The 24,982-nt window shown below is 45.4% G+C and overlaps 1 protein-coding gene across 1 annotated transcript in view; it reads right to left on the bottom strand.

Moving 5' to 3' along the window:
* The window catches only part of LOC112969300 (inactive phospholipase C-like protein 1), a gene marked incomplete at its 5' end in the record, with an annotated part of 32,707 nt that extends 8,654 nt beyond the window's left edge, over positions 1–24,053 (bottom strand). Inside the window, 2 exons of the mRNA XM_026072459.1 lie at positions 20,097–20,206; positions 23,978–24,053. Coding sequence (XP_025928244.1) covers positions 20,097–20,206; positions 23,978–24,053 — 186 coding nt within the window. The remainder of the gene's footprint in view (positions 1–20,096; positions 20,207–23,977) is intronic.
* Between the last annotated feature and the right edge of the window lie 929 nt (positions 24,054–24,982).

Genomic DNA, 24,982 nt, shown 5'->3' with positions numbered 1-24,982 from the left:
TCTCCTCCTCCTCTCATCCATCCCCCTCACTGGCAGGATTGAGGAGAAGATGACCTGGGCTCCCAGACCCTTGACCACCATCCCCAGAGCTCTGAAATCCTGCTTGATGGTCTCCAGTTTGCCCTTGGTGTCATTGGCRCCCACAWGGAAGAGCAGYAGTGGGTAATAGTCCAAAGCATGGACGAGCCTTGGCAGTCTTTCCATGACGTCTCTCACACGAGCCCCTGGCAGGCAACAAACCTCTCTAGACATGAGGTCTGGTCGGCAGATAGGTGCCTCCGTCACCTGCAGCAGGGAGTCCCCCACAACAATCACCCGCTGCTTCTTCTGGGCGTTCCGGCAAGGCACAGGGTCTGTTGTCCCAGTTACTCCCCTTGCAGCCATGCCCATCTCCTCCTCATCCTGGAATCCTCAGGAGGAAATCATTAATAAAATAATACAACTGCTATGTTAAATTTATCACAAAAAGCAGATACTTTTCCATGCCTTCTTCAAAGTTAAATGTAACAAAGATTTGATATGAATTTGATTGTGATGTATACAAGTTTCAGAACACAGTACTGAAAATGTACTGAGTATTCCTTTATCAGTGCAGACTTTTAAAAAATCCTTTTCATGTATATCGTTTGTCAAGAGATTTACTTTATTCTCTGTGATACAGACCATAATGCACATTAGCACAAAAAAATTACTACAGACAAAAACTGTACAAAAAGTATATAATCCCTTTGCACACAGTAAAACATAAGGGAGTGTGAAAATGAGTTACTCCAGAGGAGAAAGAGAAGGAGGAGGCAAATACTACTTGCCAAGTTTGTTATAGCTGTATAGGAGAAATTCACTTCCTAGCAAAAGAAACAAAAGAAAGGACACAAACATAAAAGATTGCTTTTAAATGACACTTACTGATGTATCATTTAAGGTCGGGGGTTTTGGGGGTAGTTCCCCCCCACATGCAATTATGATCCAAATACAACAGCTTGTTTCTACCTGGCTGAAACCAGCAAGAGTTTTGCTGCTGAGTAATTTAGGAGATCCAACCGAATCCTTGCTTGGGCTTGAGTCACCACAGTTGCTCAGTATGTGCTTATAATTTCAGACTTCTGTCAGTGTGTTACTGACAGCTAGAGACTGTCTCTCCCGCCTCCCAAAGCAGGGTCTGGCAAACATTTGCAAAAAGAAAATGGAACTGAGAAACAATTAAATCACACAAGAGAATGGATCTCAAACATATGAAAAAAAATATCCATCCAGCGAAAGGCAGCTACTCTTATATGAAGCGTTACATCTCTAAGCAAGAACAGGAAAGGGAGACTATTATGGAAGAGATTGCTTTCCGTGGTTTTGTTTGACACAAGGTTAGATTATAAAAATAAGGCGAACATAGGTTTTCAGATGAGCTGTAAAGTTGAAAGAAAGGTTGTTTCAAGCAATGAGGTCAAAAGCTCTAGAGCTGGTCTGCTCAAACCATACAGCCAGCAGCTAGGACACCTAGGACAGCAAGGGCAATTTAAAAAAGCTGCTGGGGCCTCTCCTACCTCTGGAAAAATCTGACAGCAGAGAACAGCAGATGAGGCCATGACTTCAGCCTTGTCGCACTGCTGTCACACCCCCAGAGCTGGCTCTTCATACCAACAAGATGGAGCATCACAGGGTGCCTTCCAGTAGAGAGTGGGGGATAGCAAGTGGGGCAAATGATGGTGATTGGCGTTGAGATGGGGTTTTAGTAGCTCACACTTTATCCAGAACAGCTGGTTTGAGGAATTTTTAGGAGTTAGGAAAAATGCTCCTGTGGTGGATATAGATGCCAGAGAGAAAAATGGGCAGGAGGAAGAAGAGCTAACAGTAATAATTTCAGGTAACTACATGCGCTAGTTGTAGATACAAGTGCATGCTACGGGATTATTTAAAATCTTTTAATTATGCACGCAACAGCACTCCCTTGAATGAGGGACTAGTAATTAGCTGCTTTCTGAAAGGCACCACAGCATAACCGGATCTTGAGAGGGCTCTGATGGGAACCCAGCAGAAGGAAGCTCTGCCCAGGGTAAAAGGCAGATTTACACTTCAGGAGCAAGAGTGAGAACAGTCACAGCAGAGAAGCATCTCCTCACTCCCAATGACAAGGCATCAAGTTGAGACCCCGTTTTCCCGTTTGATGATTATTTACAGGCACACTTGCTCATAGGACAGAGGTGATGCTCAAGACTCCAGGACAACACTTCTCTTAGGAACATGTCTGTACCTAAACCAGATAATTCCTCACTTCATCTTTTCACTGTTTCTTTCATGAACCTGCAGGACGGATGTTGATTCCACGCTTTCCTATCGGTGTCTCGGCACACAGGGGCTAAGGGGGTTCAGAGAGTGAAAACCAGCTCAAGCTCGTTTCCCCAGGAAAAACACCCAGAGCGTGGCACTGGCCTTAGCTGCACTTATTTCCCAATTGTTTTACTACTTACATAGGGGAAAAAAAGTTCTATTCACATGAGTCTTGGAAATGAAACCACACTTGCAAGCAACACTAGTACCCACACATTTGCCAAGACACACAGCAGTGAGACTGACATATCTCAATCAGCATCCTCCTGCTTAACTTAGCGACAACTCCTAGGTGAAGAGCTAACAAGTAACTATCTTTGACAACACTGTGTTTACAAAGCAGTCTCTTTTCTAGTGCATTCAACTGTAAGAACCAAAGAATAACTCCAGCATTGTTCCGTGTGTTCAGTAAAACTCACACGGAAACTCCAGAGCAACCTGAATGGGAGCTCCCTGTTCAAAATCAGAAATGACTCTCAACAGTTTAAGTGAAATCAAGCAGGAATGTGGATGATGACCCCTCTGCAGAGCCTGTTCAGGCCCCAGTTCGACCCATGTGTTCAGCAGGTTCCAGTGTGTTAGTCAAGCCCTCTTCAGCTTGGGATGGATTTCTGCAGTCACAGTAGGTGCTGAGTTACCACAGCAAGGGGCACAGGTGATGTCATAAAAATAAAAAGTAAAAGAATAAATAAATAATAGAATAAATAAAGGCATGAATGTTGGACTGAACACTGGACGGGTTGTCCAGAGGGGTTGTGGAGTCCACATCCTTGGAGATGCTCAAAACCCCATGGGACACGGTCCTGAGCAACCTGCTCTAGGTGACCCTGCTTGAGCAGGGGGGTTGGACCACATGATCTCCAGAGGTCCCTTCCAACCCCAACTACTCTGTGATTCTGAATAAACAGATCAATAAATAAATAAATAATGAATAAAAATGGCCCTGACTTGCAACGCAGATTAAATCTAGACCTCATTCACAGCTCTAGTCTGATGTCTGATCATGGCTACAAGCTGGACTACTATGTTAACATATGCAACTGTTTTGCAAATGTAGACTTGTACTCTAACCCAGGGATGGAGCCTGATGCTAACATTGCAAATGTGGTGCAAGTATTAAGAACAAAATACAACCTGAAAACCAGTTTTATCTGGTTTTAACTACTTACATTTAAAATCCCAAATTAGACCCCTCTGCCGGTTGCTCATTATCAGGCAGTTCTCATGTGAACCCAAAGAGTTTTAACTGATTCTACCTGCAATTACAGTCTTACTCTAAAGGTCTGGATTGGAGATAATGATTAGACAGATCTACTAAAGCATTCAGAATTAGTCTGGATAATTTTATAGCAGGCTAGTGACCGTTCATTGTACAGCCAACCGGTCATCCCAGAGCACATGGCAGCGAAGTGAGCAGTTGGAAAGAGAGGACGCCAGCTGTCCATGCTGGTGTGGCACCCTCTGAAATCACCCATGGCAATTTTCACCTCCTTTTCCAGCTGCTGGGAAGGTGCAATTAAAAATATAAGTGACTGTGCTGGATACTGAGATTACCCTAGGCAAGGCTCAATGGTTTACTCCCAAATCCACCAACCCCCCATTTATATCTTCCAGAACTGCACAACACAGCCAAAACCAGACTTTGAAGGCGGCCTGAGAAGCGGAAATTGGCGAAACACCTCTGTGATATAAGGAGAACCTCAAAGATAACCATGCAATTAGCAAAAGAGCAAACCTTAAGAAAACTGATTCTGGCTGCTGGCCTTCCCAATGCGAGTATTTCACTACCTTGTGCAGCCATCGCAACTTAGGAAAGACTGTCTGTATTTGCAATTCCCTTATATGATTTGCCTAATGAAATAAAGGAGAAAGACATATGTGGCCAACACTCTGTGGAACAGTCAAATGCCCTCCCAAACCCTACTGGCCCTAGACCAAAGTTTGAGAAGAAATTAAGATCAAGCATTTCCTTGAATAACTAAGTGGTAAAAGCAATCATGCTGTAGCATTCCCTATTGATCCTTAAACAGAGCTCTCTACTGAAATCTATGGGCTCTTGCAAATCAATGGCACTACACAGCTACTAATCTATTCCCTCAAGCAGGCATTTTACGTATAAAAAGAGTGGGCTTTTATTTTCATTTTTTAAAATGCCTCTTGTTTCTCTCTCATCTGGGCATTTAAATTAAATTACCTTATATCAGGCTGTCAAGAGCAATGAAAGTGAACATTGACTGTCTGTAACTGTGCTGCAGCAGGAATTTGCTTTCAGAAGTAATGGTATTAATTCGATGTTAGCAATGTGCTGAGCAGTTCAGCTTGTTGTGCATCTCGGAGGTATTGCATCTAGCAGATAGTGTGCGAGCACAGACACAAATGTATGGACTCTCACTGTCAACCCCTCTACACCAGGAGGCTGCCTCTTTTCCGGTGATAAGTTTGAGATCAAAGGGTTGGCTGGAAGCCCAGGAATGCATCAGTCAATACTAAGAGAACCCCATATTGTGGAAGAAATCATGCCATTATTTATTTTCAGTACACAGTCATGGGATGGAAGTCAAAACTGTATGCCCAGGCATTTGTTAGTCCTCCTCCGGTCACAAAACCCAACTCTCCCACATATTCCAGTACCAGCTGGTAAATCCAGTAAAGGCCAGAGAGCCCCAGCAAAAACAAAACAAGGGGAAGAAAATGAGGCAGAAAGGGCAAACTTTTCTTGCATTTCATTTTTCTGAGCAGGAGGACCAGTTGCAGAAAAAGATATGCTTTGCAGCTCACAAAACACCTGTGCAAAGCAATCCATGAGCAAAGGAATTGGCCGGGGATAGCCAGCCCTCCTCCGCTCCCTCCACACCTCTGCACTGCTTCCCCGTTTACAGCCTCTGAGGCTGCGCACCACACAGCTAACAGCAGAAACTGTGTCTTTAATCACAAATGTTGACAGCAAAACGTCTGCTAAGTTCATCAGAAACTGGGAAAGCTTTACTGACCATCTCAGATCTTTTTTCCTTTTTTTTTAAACAGTAGCACAAACACTCACTAGGGAAAAAGTGGGTGCTCCAAGTAGCAACACAGTGCTGTGTAATTAAAGTCGGGAAGTGGTGGATATGTTGAAGAGATTATGCAAAGCATAGAGCATACTCACAAAGCGGTTGTTCCTATATAAAACTCCAAACTCTCTGATTGTCTCTGAGTATCTGCTTGGCATAAACACTAATTTCTTAGCAACTATATAGTATGCAAATCCTCATACTGTGGTGGCTGGCACTCATCACCAGCTAACTGGAGCGCAGAAATTTGCAGAACCCGTCCGAGTTTCCCATTTCTACATAGTGGATATGTCAGTCCCTCTAGTTTGGCTGCTCTCCTCCCTCCATCTCAGTTGCTTCGGGCAGTCAGTTTCTAACCTGTTCACAAGCAACAGAGACCAGAAACAGCTGTATGCTGATGCAGAAAGCTTTAAGCTGAGACAAAAAATGCCAAATCATGTGAAAGGAGAGTGAAAAGAAGAAAAAGCTGTCAAACTGCTTGGAGGGAAGAGGTTTTTAAAAGATATCCAAGTAAATGCTCTGATCCACCTCATCTCTGTCAGCTCAAATTCTGGTCCTGCTGAAGGCAAAGGCAGGTTTGCCAGGGACCGCAGCAAAAGCAGAACTGAGCCGTTTTCTCTGCTCATATTACCTCCACCAGAGGTCAAAAAGGCTCTTGTCTGCACAACAACTGTGAGACCTGTGTGCTAACAGGCTTGTTTACCTTGGGAGAATCCCAGCTTCTCCTTCCCCATGCAGATGTAAAATTAAATACAAACAAGAACAGATAAGGTTATTTTTATAAGAAGCATGCTGACCCAGGAGGCAGAGAGCTACTGAAACGAGGCAACTGTGAGAGAAGAGGAAAATGAAGAAGGGTCAGAAACAAGCATGATCAAATGTGAGAACTTTCCATGAAACATAAAAATGGAGAGACAAAGCAAACTAAGTGAACCAAGCACAAAAATAAATAGTCAAGGAGGGGCACCATAGCATTCATTTACATATTCATTCCCCCAAAAACATCAGTGCAGAAAAATGAACAAGCATAATTTCCAACTTGCTACAATGCCATGCCACAGAAAATGAGAGGCTTTTTAGCAAAATTCAGCTTGGTTTTTAATTCTGGTACAGAGGGCCCTAGTAGTGTCTCCACATCTCTCTCAACTTGTGAGGGTTGGAGAGAAGGTTATACTGGGGGAATTATATATTACCCAACTTCAGAGCAGAGTCACCTCTTGAAGTTAAAGGGTTCCTCTCCTGATGCTACTCTGCAGCCTCTGGACACAAGCCATCTATCTCTGTCTGCTCAATTGAGCCCCTCAGTCTGAGCTGTGCAACTCCCACCACCTTCCTCACCATTTGAAAATGCAAACCCAAGCTAGTGAACATGAATTCATGGCCCCAAGGACACATCATTCAAGTATCTCATCTGAATTTTGTTCAACAAAGTAAAGCATATGATTAGATTATGGACCTCAGTTGAATACTACACTGCACTTATTACAGGTTCCTAAACAGGAGTGCAGGCTCTCTATCTCATAAATGAAGGTAACAAGGGCATCCAGGGTATGCTCAGGACAGCTAGCTTTGGGAATGCTCTTTGGAGTATTCCACCTCCCTGTGTTACCCATGAAGACAGCCTGGAGAAGTCAGAACCAAGACAAAGTTCAGGTGCCTGAAGTCAGGGATCTGAACCCAACTTCCAGTTTGCTTTAGATAAAAGATTGCAAGATTTAGAGAACCTCCTCCTCCTCTATTTAAATAATTCTGCAAGGACTCCTTAGTGATCTATCTCTTGCGCGGTTGGTCAGAGGAGCTTTTCTGGATTTACACCAATGGGCCTTCCAGGTGAAGGGATTCCCATGCTGCAGGGCCTCCAAAACATCCCGAAGGAGACTGCAGAAATATATGCATTTTTCAGGTGCTTCTCATTGCCTTTATCCAGCTCATTTCCTCTCCATTGCTCTCATTGCTAAAGAGCAGGAGTCCAGGCGACACCAAGTGAGAACATGCAGAGCACTTAACTGTAATTATTGTCGTTCTCTGTTCTGTCAAACTGGAACAAATCACAGTATTTCGGAAAGGTTCCCCCTGTCAATACGGGATCTGTTTCAGATCTGTAACATGGAGAATCATGGAGGAAAAACTTCTATACAAGCCTTTTTAATTTACTCCTGTAAGTCTGACTGCTACATCTTTTTAGTCTGTTCTCTCTCACATACACAGCATATCTGACATAAGCAATGCCATCTTTTACTTTTCGTGATCTAAAAATAAACAGAACCACAGCACAGCAATAGAATCTTTTTTTTTGGTCTCAGCTTCTGTTATCCCTAAACAGACCCAAGCTATACCTGGGGAAGTGACCCATAAGGAGAAGGAATCACCTTTGGCTCCTCCAGGGTTCATCTCCTTGCACCTTATTTCACGTGACCCAGTTAGAAGACAACTGTAGTTGTCAAGGATACGACATACAAGATCGCAATTTCTTGCTCAATTGTTTATACAGTAAAGCTGAGTTCAGACTGTGAGCACTTCATCCTTTGATTCCTCCAGCTACTGTCCCACAGCTGCTGTGCAAATTCCTCTGAACACCTGCCATAGATAGGACTTACGGGATCCACCAGGGTAGCTGGGGAAGAATAACTGCAAAGCAAATGCTTGGTCTTGCTGAACACGTAGAACTCCTGTTTAATGCAGTTTGTGGCCTTCAACTAACTGTCCAAGCCCTCCCTGGAGATCCATATTGCCAATAATCATATACGTTAACATAGAAGTCTTTACTCAGCAGACTGCTATAGCTGGTGATTCCAGACTACAAAAATGAATCAATATCACCACTGAACTAAAAAGTATTTTATTTCTTTAACCACAGACCTCAGAATGTGTTAGTGTGGATGAACATTTTCTCATTTTTATGTAAAGAGGCAGGAAATGGAAGTTTGGCTAATACATGAAATGGGAAAGGTCCCACAAGCAAATCACTGCCTGCTGAATTCAGAATTCTCCTCTCCGGACTCCTATATTCACACAGGTGTAGAAAACATCAGAAAGGTTCTTGGTAGCAATTGTACTGTACACATCCCTATAAAGGCAGAGGGAATTTTTCTGTATGATTGTGGGGCAGAGGGGAAGGAAGGGGAGGACTTGTCATTCACAAAGAGATGCCAGAGAGAGGCAGAGAGTTTCATCTGAACAGGAACAGACACCACTTCTGGGGTGGTGAAGCAGATCCACAGGTTACCAACTTAACAACAGTTACATTTGCGAGCAATCACCCAGAGAGATCCACAGGCACGTCACAGCAATATATAAGAATGGGATCAAGAACAAAAGCCCAAGTCCCCCAGGAGACACAGGAGGGAGGCAGAGGGTCTCCTCCGAAGGATGCACCAGTGGGGCCATCTGGACAGGGGAGAACGAAGAGAAGATGGTCACAGAAGCTTAAGGCGGACAAGATTTCAAAAGGAAAAATATGGTAGTAAGGTTGACTGTGTCCAAAGTGACAAACAGGATCATGGAGAATAAGGGTGGAGAGAGATGCTAGCTTCTAGTTTCACTAAAACACAAGAGCCAGATATTACTTGGTTATAAAGCACATTATCAGATTTGACTGAAACCACTGACAACACTTGGGAAAACCCGACCATCATCTCAGCAACGGGAGAACAGTAAGTTCCCATGGAGCAAACGTTGGCTTTCATCACCTCCGGAGCTGCAGGGCTCACTCCGGCATGGAATTAGCTTCAGTTAGACACCGGTTTCCCCCTCAGGGAGCACATTTTTGTAGAGGTTGGCACAGAACTTGCATAACAACAGGGGCAGTCAACTTCACAGCACTTATAAGCACTCATAGACTCTATCTGAGCTGCTGACAGTAGCTGTAAAGAGCCCAACATTTACCACAAAGGTAATTTTTAAAAGACRTTACACCTCTTGGCAGACACCAAAGTTTACATTCAAATATAGCACTTTCAGATTAGCAACAGTTAAATCTGCTCTAAAGCTTTTTTTTCCCCCCAATATGCTTTTACAATAAGCAAACACAGGAGAAATAACAATGTATGAGTCACCCTCTCCTAGGAGACTTCCCCCTGAACAGAGCAGTACCCCAATCTCTCTATGATATTTAACAGCATTACACAATTCCAGAAAAACATGTGTGGGTGGAGGTTTGCAGCATAAGTCCCGTTTGCTCTGCCTGCGACGGACCACCTCAAAGCACAGCCTCTCTCTTGGACACCTGCTCCCCTGCAGGACAGCCATGCACAACAGCTGCAGGAAGGAGCAGTTCCCCCGGGGACACAGAGGCTAGTGTTTAAATCAGCCAGTGATTTTAACAGCTGAGGAACACGATACTTGGTGTAAAAATCTTCCCCAAGCTCTGCAGGTTACCCTACCTCAGGCAGGGCACCGAACTGACAAACACTAGCTCCAGTTTGAGAGGAAAACTGCATTTCATTAGCTCTGAAGCGATCACAGCTCCACCAGATCTTTATCAAGAGACAAAGGACGCTGATTCACAATGACATTGAACAACTTAAAACATGAGGAATCCAAAATACCCTGGCAGGCACTGTTAGCTTCATCTCCACGCAGGCCGAAAGCAGGCAACAAATGGAGTTAGATGGGGAGGGACAAGATCAGCACAGCAGAAACAACTTAGTCATAACGCAGATTTCCTAAATACTGGAGATTAAAATACAACTGAAAGCATTTAAAAATGTAACATGTCTTTTCAATAATAAATAACCACGCAACTGAATCTCTCTTCTCATATATTATTTAAGGGATGTTAGGAATCCTCCAAGTTGTACAGAGAGATAACTGGAGTTTTCTAAACAATAGTCAGGCCTCAAGTTGATACAGACAAATCTAATCAACGAGTACGTCAAAGAAAAACCATCCGTGTTAATGTGTCTCAGCACATGAAAAATGCCACTTTGCTTAACTGACAACCCTGAAACAAAATTGAGTTCCTCAGTGCCATGACCAATAACCCAGGTGAGGTACGAGGGCGCCCGCCAGCCAGGGAAGGAAAGCGTCGGCCCCAGCCCCCACGGGCCGGGAGCCCCAGGAAAGCTCCCTCTCCTCCAGCACGTGCCGTGCCATGGGAGTGCCGCTGTGGATGCGGACGGCTCAGTAGGGTTCCTAATGCAATCTTTAGCACTTCATAAAGGCAGCTGCTCACCTTCTTTCATGTTATTGCATCTACTGGCAGATAAAAGCAAGAAATGTGTGAATTTCTGCTGAAACTTACACTTTTGCTACAGCCCTTTTAATTCATCTGAATGAGGTCATGTTGTCAGATTGGCACAAATAAAATTCCTGACTTCCACGTCTTCCAGGTTCTGTTAATTAACTCCAGCGCTGGGTACGGCAGGCTTTGGTATCTGTGTCTCAGACGAGAACGCCCCCGTGCCAGGGAAGGGGATTGTGGCAGAAGTTGCTGAAGCTCCTGCGACACTTGCAGTTCCTGCATTCATCACCACCTCTTCAAGGCATAGGAGAAGATACTGATCCAGTTTCTATACCGTGAAATCCTCCTTTAGTGGGGAACCAGCTACACACATTATTCCATTCAGCCTTTATTTTGTTTCTGTCTTACTACCACCCATTTTCAAGCTCAGTTCTACCCAGGCACACATATGTGCAGAAATAGCTCCTTTTCCTCAAAAGACCAGTTTCCTCAAGGAACTTGTAATCATATCTGCTAATCTTTTGAATAACTTCTTCATAGGTGATAATCTTGTTACTGCTCAGAGCAGCACTCTGAGAATAAGCTTTGTATTCACACATCATCACTTGAACTTTATTAATTACTTTATGGTTGGACAGTCTTTGTGGACCTGATAATCCAGAAGCCTGGAAGAAGCTAGCCTTCACACCCAGACGCTAAAAAAAAACGTGTCAGGTTGGTACAAAACAAAGATCACACCCGCAGCAGCCCAGGCTCTAGCTGTGACGGGGTCCATCCTACCAGCTGGAACACAGCAGAGTGCCAAATCCCACAAACGATTACCCCGGGGTAAAGTCGGCATAAATGTGGAGTAATAAATTGAGGTCAACTGGATCACAGATAGAGAGAGCTCCTGCCCTGATAAGTTTGGTCTACATAGAAGATAGGGAAAAACCTGAACCATGGGTAAAATGAACAGCGTGAGCAACATCTTGCATTATTTACAGGTTCTCTTTTTTATATATATTTATAGAGATATGAACATGTATTTTAAATGGAGTTCTCTCATTGTTTTATTATGGCTTAGATGATCCACATGATTTCACTGACCAAGACTACAGTAAACAGAGTAGAAATGAAAGAAGCCACTGAATGAAAAACATCAGGGGATAGGCCTGGAGTTGCACAGGGGGAGCAGGGGATTGAGAGTTGGGAAGAAGAGACAGGGAAGATGAAGAGGACCATGAAGCCTAAGTGGGGGATAGCTGAGGCAGAACAGCCGGAAAAGCAGGGGGCTTCAGTTAACAGCCAGACTACACAAGAAGAGACTTAGACATCTATTTTGATAGACTGCTGCTATTTAAAAATCCTGACAAGCCTCCATTGGTGCAGTGACGCTACGATCGGTGCCTACACGCAGCACCTCCGCACGCCAAGCTCCATCGCACAGAGCCCACGGGGCTTCCAGGGTGGCCTGGGCACCCTCGCCCCGGCCAGGTCTCCTCACCACCACTGTAGTATGAGACACCTCACCTGGGGCACGCAGCCAACAGCTCAGCACTGTATCCACAGCTTTTCCTAATGTATCACTCGAAAGAAAAGGCACATCACAGGATTGCTTGTCATCTCTGGCATATTTTAGTCAAACACAAGAAAAGTGGGCTAAGACAAGGTATCACTGAAGGCACTTCATACCATCTTTCACTTCACTAATATCTGTTCTTTTTCTACCGAAGTACTGTTGTTCCATATATATTTGATGCCCTCTCTCTCACCTCCTACACACATGTATGCTTGTGCATTTGCACACATACACACACACCTCATTTGAATTGTAGGAATAAAATTTATATTAAAAAAACGCAGAATCTTGGATTTGAGTCCAAGTCAGCAGTTTACATCAAGGGGAGGCAGCTCACAGCACTTGTTTCCTGCATGAACTTTGGTGACCCTCCATTCCTTGTCTGTCCTACACTTGGGTCCTACACTGAACACAGAGGCACCTCATCCCCAAGCCCACTGCTGTGCAACACCCCCGGAGCAGAGCTCTGGCACTGAAGGACAAGGGAAGTGGAAGATCAGAGGCCCGAGGTCTCTGCTCAGATGACCCTGGCCATCATCCACTTCCCCAGCGCTGAGCGACTCCGGCTCCCCCAGGCCCTGGGTGTCGACGAGGAGGACGCTGCAACCTGACACTGAATACCTTTTCACACCAAGTATTTGAGCAGGAAACAACTAAATAGTCAATTTGGTCCTGCTCTGAGGCAGCAGGAGGAACTACACAGCCTCTCAAGGTGCCTTCCAGCCCTATTTCCTATGCATCTGAGATAGTTGTCAAAGACTGAAGAAAAGAGGGAAAATGGTACATGCTGCCTGAATGAAACTATTATTTGGGCTTGGTCCTGCGGTCCCTATCAGGGACACAAGAGCCGGGTGGTGAACGCTGCTGACCACAGCAGCCACCCAGGTGGCACGCGGAGGAGCTACCTTGAATGGGGACTCTTGCACCTGGACACATAAGCACCACCTTGTACTCTGTTTTACCTGCACGTCTGTACAACCACTTCTTGCCAGTCAACGAGACAGACTGCTGCTACGCCAGACAAAACCACTGGAATTATGGACTAATATAGGATGAAATCTCTCCTCTTTGTGAAACCGTGCCTCTCTTGCAGAGAGGCATCCTAGGAACCTGCGCCCCAACACCTCCATTGGGAAACTTGCAGCACCGGGCTGCGGCAGCGAGCAATGGCCGCAGCTGCTCTCATCTCCCCAGCAGCCACCACTTTGCTGGCGCTGGGCACTTGCAGACTTCACATCACCTAGGTGGCCTTCATGCGTGCTTTAAACAGATGTGAATATTTAATTTGCTCTAGATCTGACGCATGTCTTGAAATTTTCCTTGGCCAAGAAAACAGAGACCTTGTAAGGAACGCCAGTAGGGCTTCAAACGCGCGCAGGGAGCAGGGGTAGCAGTGAGGCGGCACAGCACTGATCGAGGCTCCCAGCAGCACCCTCCCCAGAGCAGCGCTCCGGCAGCGTGGCAGGCGGCCAAGGGGAACAGGATATTCCCACTGATTAACCAGTACCCCTGAGAGACTGGGATTACAATCACTGCACCCTGATATACATCCTTAAAGTAACTTGAGAACTTTCCATCACCAGATACAACTGGCTCAAACCCATGGAGACTAAGCGTCTTTGAAAGAGCTCCGCAGGCGTATTCCTGCCTTTAGGCTTGGGCGACAAATGCAAAACTCAGTGCCGCAAGTGGTATAAAAGGCAGAGCTCATGGAGGTGCTTACCAACCCACCCGGCAGAGAAGAGCACACTTTGCTAAACACAGCAAGCATCGGCCTGCCTAATAACCACACGGTTTGGTGCTGTCGGTTCACAAAACACACTCACCAAAAACACTGTGTGTGTGGATCGCACGCTTTCACTTCCCTACTCTATCTGGCAACTCTGTATCATTTAAAGGACTCCAAATTCCCCTATCCCAGAACAACTATGAAAGGCGTCCCGCAGGCGGGAAGTCTGCACAGACGGCCAAGCCCTGTCGCCTGCCCTGGAGGCCACCAGTCCAGGCCTCGCCAGCAAGAACGAGCCCCAAAGCCGGGAGCCTCCGCCACCACCATCCTCAGACCACGGAGGGCCTGGGGATGAATGGTGTTCCCACACTCTTCTGCCAAACTCATCATGCTCCCAACAAAAAACAACCTCAACACCTATGCCCCTCCTGACCTTTCCCGTTACTTTTAAGGGAACTGAATCAAACTGAGCAGGTTAGTATTCACAAGAACAAATTGATGTTGACTTTGCTGGACCTTTTCACCTTCTCTTTAGCACTCACTTGGAAAGCTATTTTTTTGTATTATTTTTTCTTTTTTGTCCTTTAGTTAATGTGTAAGAGATCAACCTGAATGAGGTGAATCACCAGAATAGCTCTGCATCTCCTCATACATTTCTGAAATTTGTCACCCCAAAGAATGATTAGCTCAGCCACTCTCAGCTGCAGCAGAGCCAATCTCAGCGTAAAGCATCGGATCCCCTGAAAGTAGCCAAGTCACAATGTATAGCAAGCTTTAAAGGCTAGAAGCAACCCCCTGAACCACATCGACAAACGAAAGGCAAACAACATGGGGACTAGAGAGCAGAAAAGGCATTTAATTCTGGGAAAAGGCATTTTCTCTGGAAAAAAATCCTTCAAGGTAACAACATTCAAAATACATTTATCTAGGGAGATCTGGAGACAAGCAGACATGGAATAACCACAATGAACATTTAAAGGCAAACAAGAGCTCTCCCAGCCGCCCAAACCGCTGTTGCCTGCTACTCTTGCTGGACCATCCAGCCCACTGTCACAAGATGACAGCAAATCACAAGAATTTGTTGCTAAGCCACTACAGTTTATTTTTCATCTATTTTGCAGTTTCAAAGATTGAACACCTACGTACTCAGGTTCACAGAGATACGCTGTGAAAGTGGGATATAAGATATAAGGATACTTTCAGGAGGGAAAAAACAGCCTAATTGTCATGCGTAAGGACAGAAATACGCGGTACAATGCAACGCAGTGGCTTTACGGGTGCTCACGAATTCACCTTGTTCTTACTTAAGATCTACATAGTGTAAAGTGCCATGTAAATCCTTTGGCAGCAATTATATGACATGGAGTAGCACATATTGTTATTTGTGCTGCATTACATAAAATGATCCTGATAATGCTAGGCTGCTCTGTTGCCCACTCTGTAGCACACCAAGCAGCAAAGCCACAGTCCTTGCCTAACAGCAGGAAAAAGGACTGATGTGAGAGCACACCAGTAAATCTTACTTATAAGATGATTTCAGGGTACTGCAGAGTATCCATTAGAAACACTCCCATCATAGTGTATGTACTATTATAGCCCTTAAATTAAGGCCATGAATGGATCTAGGTCTCACAAGGATCAGCAGCATCTCTCTGTGTGATACCATTGTTCACAAGGCTGTTTTTGAATTATTTACTAATCATTGGTTGGATATGCTGCTTTTCTTCCTAAAGAAAAATTACACCTTGTAGCAATGCTAAATTCAGCTCAGTTTAAGTGATACCAGATAAGTATAGGGCTGTCTGCCTGCATACATCTTTCAGAAACCTGGCTTTTATTCTCTTCAAGTAGCCTCTTTGAGGTGTGCATCTGGGGCTCTGCTACACCAGTAAGAGGTCTGGATGCTGCAGGTCTCCCAAGAGACAGAAGGGTGATATGCCACTGTCACAAACGACTGTGATGAAGAAACAGGTCCATTTGTGGACATCATCCTCCAGAATTGCTATTTGTGCACCATTTCATTGCATAAAAACACTTCTACCAGAGCTAATATCGATCACATCCACATCATGAGAGCTTCCTCCTTCACTCCCTAGCCACCTACAAAGACACATCACAGAGACGCAAGCCAAATTAAAAACAGTGAGGAAGGCTTCAGCTCACATGTCTGCATGCACAGCTGAAGAGACAGCAGTGTCAATTACTCCCTCAAAGAGGGAATTGCATTAGCAATTTAATAATTGCATGCCTTCTGCATTCAGCAACCTCTCTCTGTATACATCTAATCAGCATTAATTTAAGTGCAGGATAATTAGTGGATGCACTGATGGACAGGTGATGAAACGATCTCTGAAAATTTAACCACTTGATGTCTTGTAGTCTGGTGGTGCAAAGAAGAGCAGCACACACTGATGCTGGGAACTGTGGTGAGACAAAACATGCTTTTGGCAGCAGCAGTGAAATCTTCTTATGGGCAGCAGCACAGGCTTAAAAAAAACATAAATACATTTTAGTGCAGAGACCAGATTCAAACATTTGGGTCTTTTTTCTCCTTGAGTAGGAGACCAAAACAGTAAGTGCCACTTTATCTTTGTCTTCCCATGCTTCGTCTATAACGTAAGTCAGTATGTAGGTACAGTAACTATCTAAACATTAACCATCAATATGCAGGCAAAGATTTGGCAGCATAGTTCCTAGGTTGTGGATGTGCCGAGTCACCAAAGCACAGATAGCCTACGGAAACATGTTTGCTACAGACAGACAAAGCACATCCATGCAAAAGCTGTAAATATGAACCGCAGACAACAAACTCGAGCTTTGCTCAGCTTACTTAACAGGATCTTGGGCCACTGGCTCATCCTCACTTCTTTGCCCAAGTAAACATCTCCTGGTAGTCCATCGTAGTTTTGCCTCACACATGAGAGCAGTTTTGCATGCAACAACTTTTTTCTTTAATTCCCAAACATTTTCAAAAATTCATAGCGCAGCCATTAAGCAAGCAGTTTCCACACGTAATGGCCCCCGTAGATGCAGTAGCTGGGGTCAGACCCTCCCAGGGAGCGACTCCTTGAGAAGCACCAAGGACAAGTGCCCACCGCTGCCTGTAGCCACGGGCATCTTCATGAGATTTTAAATGCAAAATCTCTTGCTGCCTTTGCACTTTACTGGCATTCAAATAAATATCAAAATGGAAACAGAGCCACAGAGGCTGTGGTGCAAGGAATCAAATGTGAAAGCAAGATTAACATTTGGGATCACAACCATTCCTCGACTTGTGTGGCAAGAACACGTTTCTTCTGTCTTTTGTATTTACATTGTGCACCTCAATATTGCTGGCTGTGTGTCTGACATTATTTTGCATGACATGGGGCCAAATAAGATGATGATAAGATAATAATATGCCTCAATGTCAAAGTTCACTTGTTAGACTGCCACCGAGTTTTAAAGCCCCTGGTTTTACTAACAGTTTTATGTTCTGGCAAATAGTTTGTCCTTCTCCTGGATATGACTAACATGTAATTAAGTTTATATAAAGTAAGGAAGAATATAACATATTATTTTGATTCATTCCCATTAAGTACCTCATAGAAGTACCCCAGAGCATTTTTAAACATGAAGAATGCCTCAGCTATAATTTTTATAAAATACACTTTAATCTTCAGCTCTATAACTATTTAATGATTTTGTCAGGAGCAATTTCTTATTGCAGGCCCTCTTTGTATTCAAAGCTTACCTATTGCAATGAATATTTATAAATAAATACATTAATTAAATATGCCTTTGCTTCACGAGCCTAGGAAAAAACTATTAATCATCTGACAAGCACGAGCACAAGATAATACCCGCTATTGCTCGTGGGCACCTCACACAAAGTCGCAAACAAAGCCACCTATTGCTGCGTGATGCAACGGCTTCCCCCAGCCCCGAGCACACAAAGCCACACTCTCCCACCGGTGTTTTTCCATTCTCTGTGTCTCACCTCATCTACTTTAAAGCAGCTAATGTATTTGCTAGATGTTACAGGCTATATTTTCTATTCATACACTACTATATCAACACTCAGTGAAATATATTTGTAGGGATCCTCCATACCCCGACTGGACACATGGAGGACACCAGCGGCTGGAGCAGAGAAGTGTCGCTGGTCTCTCCCTCTCACCAGAGCCTCCCGCAAGGCTCCCACAAGAGCACAGAGGCAGGAGTCAGTGACAAGCACAAGAGGCATCTGCAACCAGCAAATAGGTTTGTCATTTGCAGTATCCCTGAAACTCAGTATTCTTTAAGAAAAAAAAAAAAAGTTAAAAAATACCAACAACTGCCTGTCTCATATCAGATGCCATGTTCCCCATTGCCTAATGTCATGACTGAATTGGACTCAAGTCAGAATGAAAAGGTGTTTCATGTGCACTGTGCCAGTGGGTAGTTGCCACAGGCACTGTTAATATTTTAATGCATGTCCAACCTATCCTCCTTGTTGAAGGAAAAAAGAAGTTGTGGCTTAATAACGAAACATGTCAGTTATTCCCTGACCTTGATTAAATGTTGATAACACTCTTTAAAATTTACAGCATGTGCTAGGCAGCAATTATGTTTCATGGGAAATGTTTCTCTGATACCCTACTCATATCTTCAGCAATCACAGGTCACCCTCAGAGGACTGAACTTCTCCTTTGACAAGCATCTAAATATTTAAAAGTTTAGAGTAAGTGTGGCCACATTTAGAGTGACTCTGAACATGAGGCATTTATTTTGCCTAACACAGCTGAAACTATTCATATTAACGTATATAACTGCCTAGTGCATTTTTTTCATCCTCTTTAGCTATTCGCCTCAGTTATGCAGCACGGAAGAGGTCACTTCCTTCCATCACGTCTGAATCGGTTGCCTTTTCTTTTCATCGGGGTCCTGTTAACTGAGCCTGCGCCGACCCCATTACTCGCTTTCCCTCTCTTTCACAGCAGATCAAGGCACACAACAAACTGCACATCTTCCCCAGGTCTTCTCTACCCTTCCCCGCTGCAGACAGCCTCTTGCACCCCTTTTCACCCTGCAGACCGTCCTCTCCCACCTCCTCCTTGCCTCTCCTGCTCAGGTGTTCGTGCCCTTTCCATCTCCACAAGGCTGAAGTGTGCCATCTCCTGCTATTTTTGTTACCACTGTTGAGCTCTATGTTTATGTATATATTTGATGAGGAACCTCATAAAAATTAACCTCTCCTCACCTGGCTTGCTCAGGAACAACAAGAAGGGAAAGGCTCGGGAGGGTCACAGCGACACGGTCAGATGGGGCAGCCCATTTAAGCGGAGCTAGAGGGAGGGAGCAGCAGTGCAAGAGCGAGCAGAAATCACAGAGCAGAGTGTGATCTGTCAGAGCGGGGTGGGAAACGAGGCTGTGAAACCAGGCATGAACTGAATGGCAACAACCTGAACGCTTGGCTCTGGGGCAGGAAAACGCGGGTCCTCTCCTTCCTGCCTGTACCAGGCTCTCTCCTCTTTGCATCTTCCACTGCCTTGGGCAACTTTGCCAGGCTCAGACATCCAGCCATCACAGTGACCTGGGCCTTGCCAGTGCAGAATCGCTAGCTAAAGCCTTGCGGGTGATGGGCTTACCCAGAGTCTGCGCAGCCTGGCCACAGGGATTTTCACCCCTCCCTCTTTCAGTTTTTTAAATAGTGCTCTGCTTTGGAAACACATCCCAGACACATCTGCAGCATCTACAATCTCTCTCATATTTTTTCTGACAGTCCACCTACCCTCAGAGGAGCTGTTGTCCTCATCTTACAAATGGGGAACAGTGAACGCAATCACATTCAGACGGCCTCCATTTTTCCTACATCAGTATTTCCATTTGGTAGGCTCCTTTGAAGGCCCAGAGGCAGCCAAAAGCAACTACTTGGCACCGGACATGTAGAATTTAAGTCACTTCAATCTGAGACTTCGTGACCTTGGTCAGGTCCCCTTCAGGGTGCGTGGGGCAGAGCAGGCGACCGAGACCTGGTCTCTGTGCATACAAACCAATGAACTATCTTTACCCTCTTGTTCAGGCCTGGATAAGTTCCTCTCCACAGCTTCCAACCAGAGGTGTCAGTTAGAAAGATTTGATAAGTCTCAATAATTGGGAATAATTTATAGGTCCAATTAAAACAAAACGTTGCTTCAATATTAGTAAGACAGTACCAACAGATGAACTAAAAGAGCAAAAGTTTGTTTATAAAGTTAACCGGGGACATAAGACGGCACTTTTTCTGCTTACCTTCAGCACTGTGATATTCCACGCAAAACTTTCAATCGCTTTGCTTAATTTTCTTCCTTTCAAGCCTTCCTTTGTCCCGAGATTGTGAAGCTCTTCATGGAACTCCATTCCTAAAAAACGGATCAGTGCATCATGCAGTGCATGAACGATTTCCCCTGTGCACCGTTCTCCGAGCACTTTCAGCCTCGCAGCTGGCACCTCCCATGTGGCCCGTCTGCGCTCCCTCCACCCTTCCCGGCACCACCGCCCCGGGGAGCAGCTTCCAGACTGAGGGCGAAGGGCAACCTTGCGCTTGTCCTTCCCCTTCGCACTGAACTCCCCTCTGCGCTGCTGGGGCTCTACACAGACACGCGCCCAATCCCAGTGCCAACAACGCTCCTCCAAAAGTCTGCATTGCTGGCGACAGCGTGAGAAAAGGCAACTGCTTGCCGCTGCCCTTCAACAGCAGATTTTGCGCTTGGAAGGCAGTTTGACAGACATGAAAGAGATCTGCTTGGCACTGCATACACAGATTCAGGGGTACAGCTCATCATTAATCTCAATCACAGTCGCACAGAAGAACCCTTGCGCTTCACAATGATAAATTATTTCATAATTGCATACTGCTAATCACAGCATTGCTATTGCTGCAGCCTGCTGAAGTGGGACTGCTAACCAGAGCCCAGGGAATCGCTACGTTTCATTGCTGGGTTCTGTGGCAAATGTCTGCAAATCTTTTGCTGGATACATGAATTCTGAAAATCTGGGATCAAATAAAAACCTGAATGAGTCCAATTATCCCACCAGTTCTGGAAGACTTGCAGTGTATGCAAACATTTCTGAGAGGCTGGTGTGGATGAAGAGAGGGGTGCTTATGTTCCCTTCATTTGTGCTTTACAAAGGCCAAATCAGCACCAAAACACTCCAAAGCCCATCCCTGAAGTCCACCCTGGTCAAACAAATCAAGGTCAATCCCCAATTGTTTTGTAGCTCTCCCTCCCCTAGTGCTTTAAGACAAACGTCCCTCACAGATTTGAGCTCCACAGAAACTCCATCAGAGAGATCCCGGCAAGGACTGATGCAGAGCGCCTGCACAGGGCGCGTGGGGCTCCTGAAGCAGCAAGTCCTCTGGCGTCCCAAGAAAGGCTTGAACCAGTTAAAGCTTGCAGGACGCTTTCCAGGAGGACCAGCACGAGGCTTCCTGCCTCGCGGGGATCCCCCCGGGCCTTCAGGCCCAGCCTGGGACACACTGAGGCACTGCAACCCCGCACAAGGCAAGACTTCCCTACTGCTCATTTTCCAAAACTATGCCCGCTTGCAGGTTTTGCACACCTAGGGCTCCTGTAACATTTCCTTTGGAAAATAGTCTAAATAATTTCACTTCAAGCAAGCTTTCCCTGCTGGTGCGTCTCATGCCTCTACACTTACAAATCATTGCACTTGAGCAAGATGGGGGGAAAAAAAAATCCACAACCTTCAAATGACTTGTTTTGTTCTCAAAAAATATGAAGGCTAATGGTGCTTTCTCTTCAGTTCCTGCCTTTATGTAGCACGCATGTATTTCTCCCTCTGTATCTCCCTTTCCCACATGTAAATTGCAGAGAAAATACTGCACCGGAGAGGGGGAGTTGCTCCCGTTCACGAAGTGCCCCAAGGCCATGGCAATGGGTGCCAACGAAAACACCGAACAGGCCGGTCCCCCAAGCCGGGCTCGCTCAGCGCGCAGTGATTCGGGAAGCAGCGAGGGGAAAACCAAAGCACGACGGGCTGCTGCGGGGAGTGGGAGCGCAAGAGGCCGGGGCTGGCGCAGGAGGCCCAGCGGGAATGCAAAGCCAGCGGCAGTGGGACCGGAGCAAGGGGAACGGCTTTTCACGGGCAACTCTACCTCCAACACTTCTTAACTTCAGAGCCCTGGCTTTTGCTACACTGAAAATAGTTTGAACAATTTGCCTGAGTAACATGTGTAGTGAACTAATTAGCAACGAGGCATGGGGAGGGATCCTCTCTCCCCCACTCCTTTCCTCCTCTTCGTCTTAAATACTGCGGCTGCAAAAGAGCACCTCATACCGCCTTATCCTCCTTCTCAATCAGAGAGGAGATTTTAAGGGTAACAAAGCAAAACAAACAAAAACAGAAGCAGACATAGCAGCTAAAAAGAGAACAGACTTGAGAAATTAATCTTTTTGGTGGCGGGAAGGGAGGAGAGGGGACTTGCATCCAATTTTTGACACCGTTATGGTGATAGGGGCCCTGTGCCATGTTCCCGGCACATCCGGCCAGAGCCCTGCTCACAAATACCCCGGCAATCAGAGACGTGTCAGGGTTTATTCTGCCTGTGTGCAGAACAGGGCCCACAGCCGGGGCGGGCATAACGCYGCCTGACACTGCCGGGGTCTGCACAGCTCACCGCCTAACTCCTCTGCGCGGATGGAGGCTTGTGCCGAGGCCCCATCCGTGGCTCGAGCAGGAGGAGGACAAGGCTCGGGAACCGCAGCCAGACGCACCCGCCGCCCCACAGCTGCCGCCGGAGCGCTCCCTTCCAGAGAGCCGAGCCCAGGTCGCACCCTGCTCCCTACCACATTAGAAGTCAGTTAAATGCTATTGCTGAAACCGTTTTCAAATTTCTTCAGCTCTAATTAAAAAGATGAAGTAAAGGGTTTACTACAAAGCATCAGTTTCATTCATTATTTACATTTAATACAAGCAAGTGGTTGTGGCCTGTGTCGCTTGCCAAATCTGAAAATGCTTGTTAGAAATAGCAGTATTTATGATTGTTGTGGTCTCACAAGAGCATGCCTGCAAACAAGTATTACATGCAGGAGCAAGTGTTTGCATTACTGACCTTCGTGGCTTGCTGTAGGTTACAAGAAGTGCAGCTGTACAAGTGTATCAATTAAAAACAGATTTAATTCAGCAGTGCAAACCCCTAAAAGAAATACACTGCATGCATTTATTCAGCGTGGTTTCTGATATATGAAAGCTGATAGATTTAGCTGTAGAGGTTTAATACCCTACCACCTCCAAAAATGGAGTCCACCTTTTACTGTGCTCATTCCCCTGTATCAGAGGAAACTCTAGAAAACGTGTCCCAGTTCAATGTCTGGCTTACTGCCCCAAGCAGCTGGTAAGGACGGGTTTGCAAGAACAAGCTGAAGTGCAAATCGCAGATGCTTACATGATTTCCACCGACCTGAGAAAGGAGTGGGAACCTCCAGCAGCGAGACAGAGTGGACAGCATTGGTGTGGCCACTTCCCAAACCACCTCCTCCCTTTCTACTGGCACGTGCAAGTCAGAGTCCTAATTCACGCAGAGACATCAAGGGTAATGTACCAGCACCACATAATCTACTTTAAGCACACTTGCATTGGTTTGGGCCCATGTAACAGACTTATATAATGTATACCCACACAGGTTTAACTGTGATGCAACAGAATTAGCTCGGCATCAGTTTCCAAGCTCTGCTGCTGAGGTTTGTTTTAGAGTAAGTAAATGACAAGGGCAGGGGGAAGAGGGCAGTCCCGTGGGTTTCAGGGACTTTGCCTGCTTTGTATTTAAGGGAACGACTGTGGTAGCAAATGGAGCTCAGTAAAGGCAGCATGTCTTCCCACTCCCTCTTTTTAATTAATTGGCTTTATAGTTCATCTGACTAACTGAAACGCTGTTATATATTTTGGGGCTGGTAGAGCAGATGGAAAAATAGCTTTCGAGGTGAAAGCTGAGTTTTCTTCCCTATAATCCTGAGCTTCCTTTGCTACTTGAGGAGGGTGGAGTCTGCCAGGGCAAGACCAGGATGCTCACACTTAAACACCAGGTGAAAGATACCGTGCCAGTTGCAAGCTGTGAGAAAATTATGGCACGTTTCCCCCCTTCCACTGAGGACGACACAGTATAGATGGGTTACCTGCTTTCTGACACYGCACAATCTTGTCGTGAGTGATGTCTGCCGTTTCGATAAGAAACTTGCTCTCTTGGATCATCTGTCAGAAAACAAACGGAAAACACGGGCATTAGTAGGATTTCCTGCAACATCGAGTCCATAGAAAAGTGCAACAAAGGTAAAGTAAGAGCAGCTCTGCAAGCAGCACGGTGAAGCCTGGATCCTTCCTCCTTATCAGAGCTCCCAGGTCTGTACGAAGCAAAGTGACAGTTGCTCAGGAAATGTTTTGCTTCGGAAGTCGCAGAACAGCTGTTTTACATCAGTGAGACACCGCTGTAAATAATGTGAAGGAAAGAGAAGTGGTTTCAGGAGAAAATAGAGTTAGCAGACAAAAAAAAAAACCTCTGTGAAACTGAACCCTTTCTAATTAGTCCTTTTCTTTAAATGAAATGAGAAATAAACATAGCCCTCAAAATAAGTGGTTATCAAAAATGTTACCAAGTCATGAAAAGCACTGATTTCAAGAAGTATCTAAGCCTGTGCTTACCTTTAAGTGCTATAGTGGTTCAAACAGCTACAATATTTCTCGAGTTTCTCTTTTAAGAAATTCGGACCCAAATCCAATAGCTCAGATCAACATTTTCATTGAAGTAAACAAACAAACAAAGGCCGCTAATTTCAACAAGACTACTCACAAATTCCCAGCGATATCCATATTTATGCGTCTCCCTAGCTTAGGCCATTAAGAGAGAGCCAGACGAACTGCCCATTAGGTAACAAGTTTCCTGCACCTCTCTTCTGGCCGCTGCTTTTCGCCTTTGATGCTAACGAACCTCCCCAAACTCTTCAGAAGCCCAGGCCAGCAAGCAAACTGTCTCAACGCCCCGCTTTGCGAAACGGCGAAAGGCGGCACATCCATCTGTTGCAGGCAGGGAGAACGTGCTGTTGGATAAACTGTGTCTGAGCGCAAGCTCACTCTCTGGGTGTGATAGGTGATAATTTGTTACATCAACTCGTGAAGTGATTTTA

The sequence above is a fragment of the Apteryx rowi genome, unplaced genomic scaffold (assembly GCF_003343035.1).
Source record: "Apteryx rowi isolate R43461 unplaced genomic scaffold, aptRow1 scaffold_342, whole genome shotgun sequence".
Taxonomy (NCBI): domain Eukaryota; kingdom Metazoa; phylum Chordata; class Aves; order Apterygiformes; family Apterygidae; genus Apteryx; species Apteryx rowi.
This window is presented reverse-complemented; position numbering and strand designations above follow the sequence as displayed.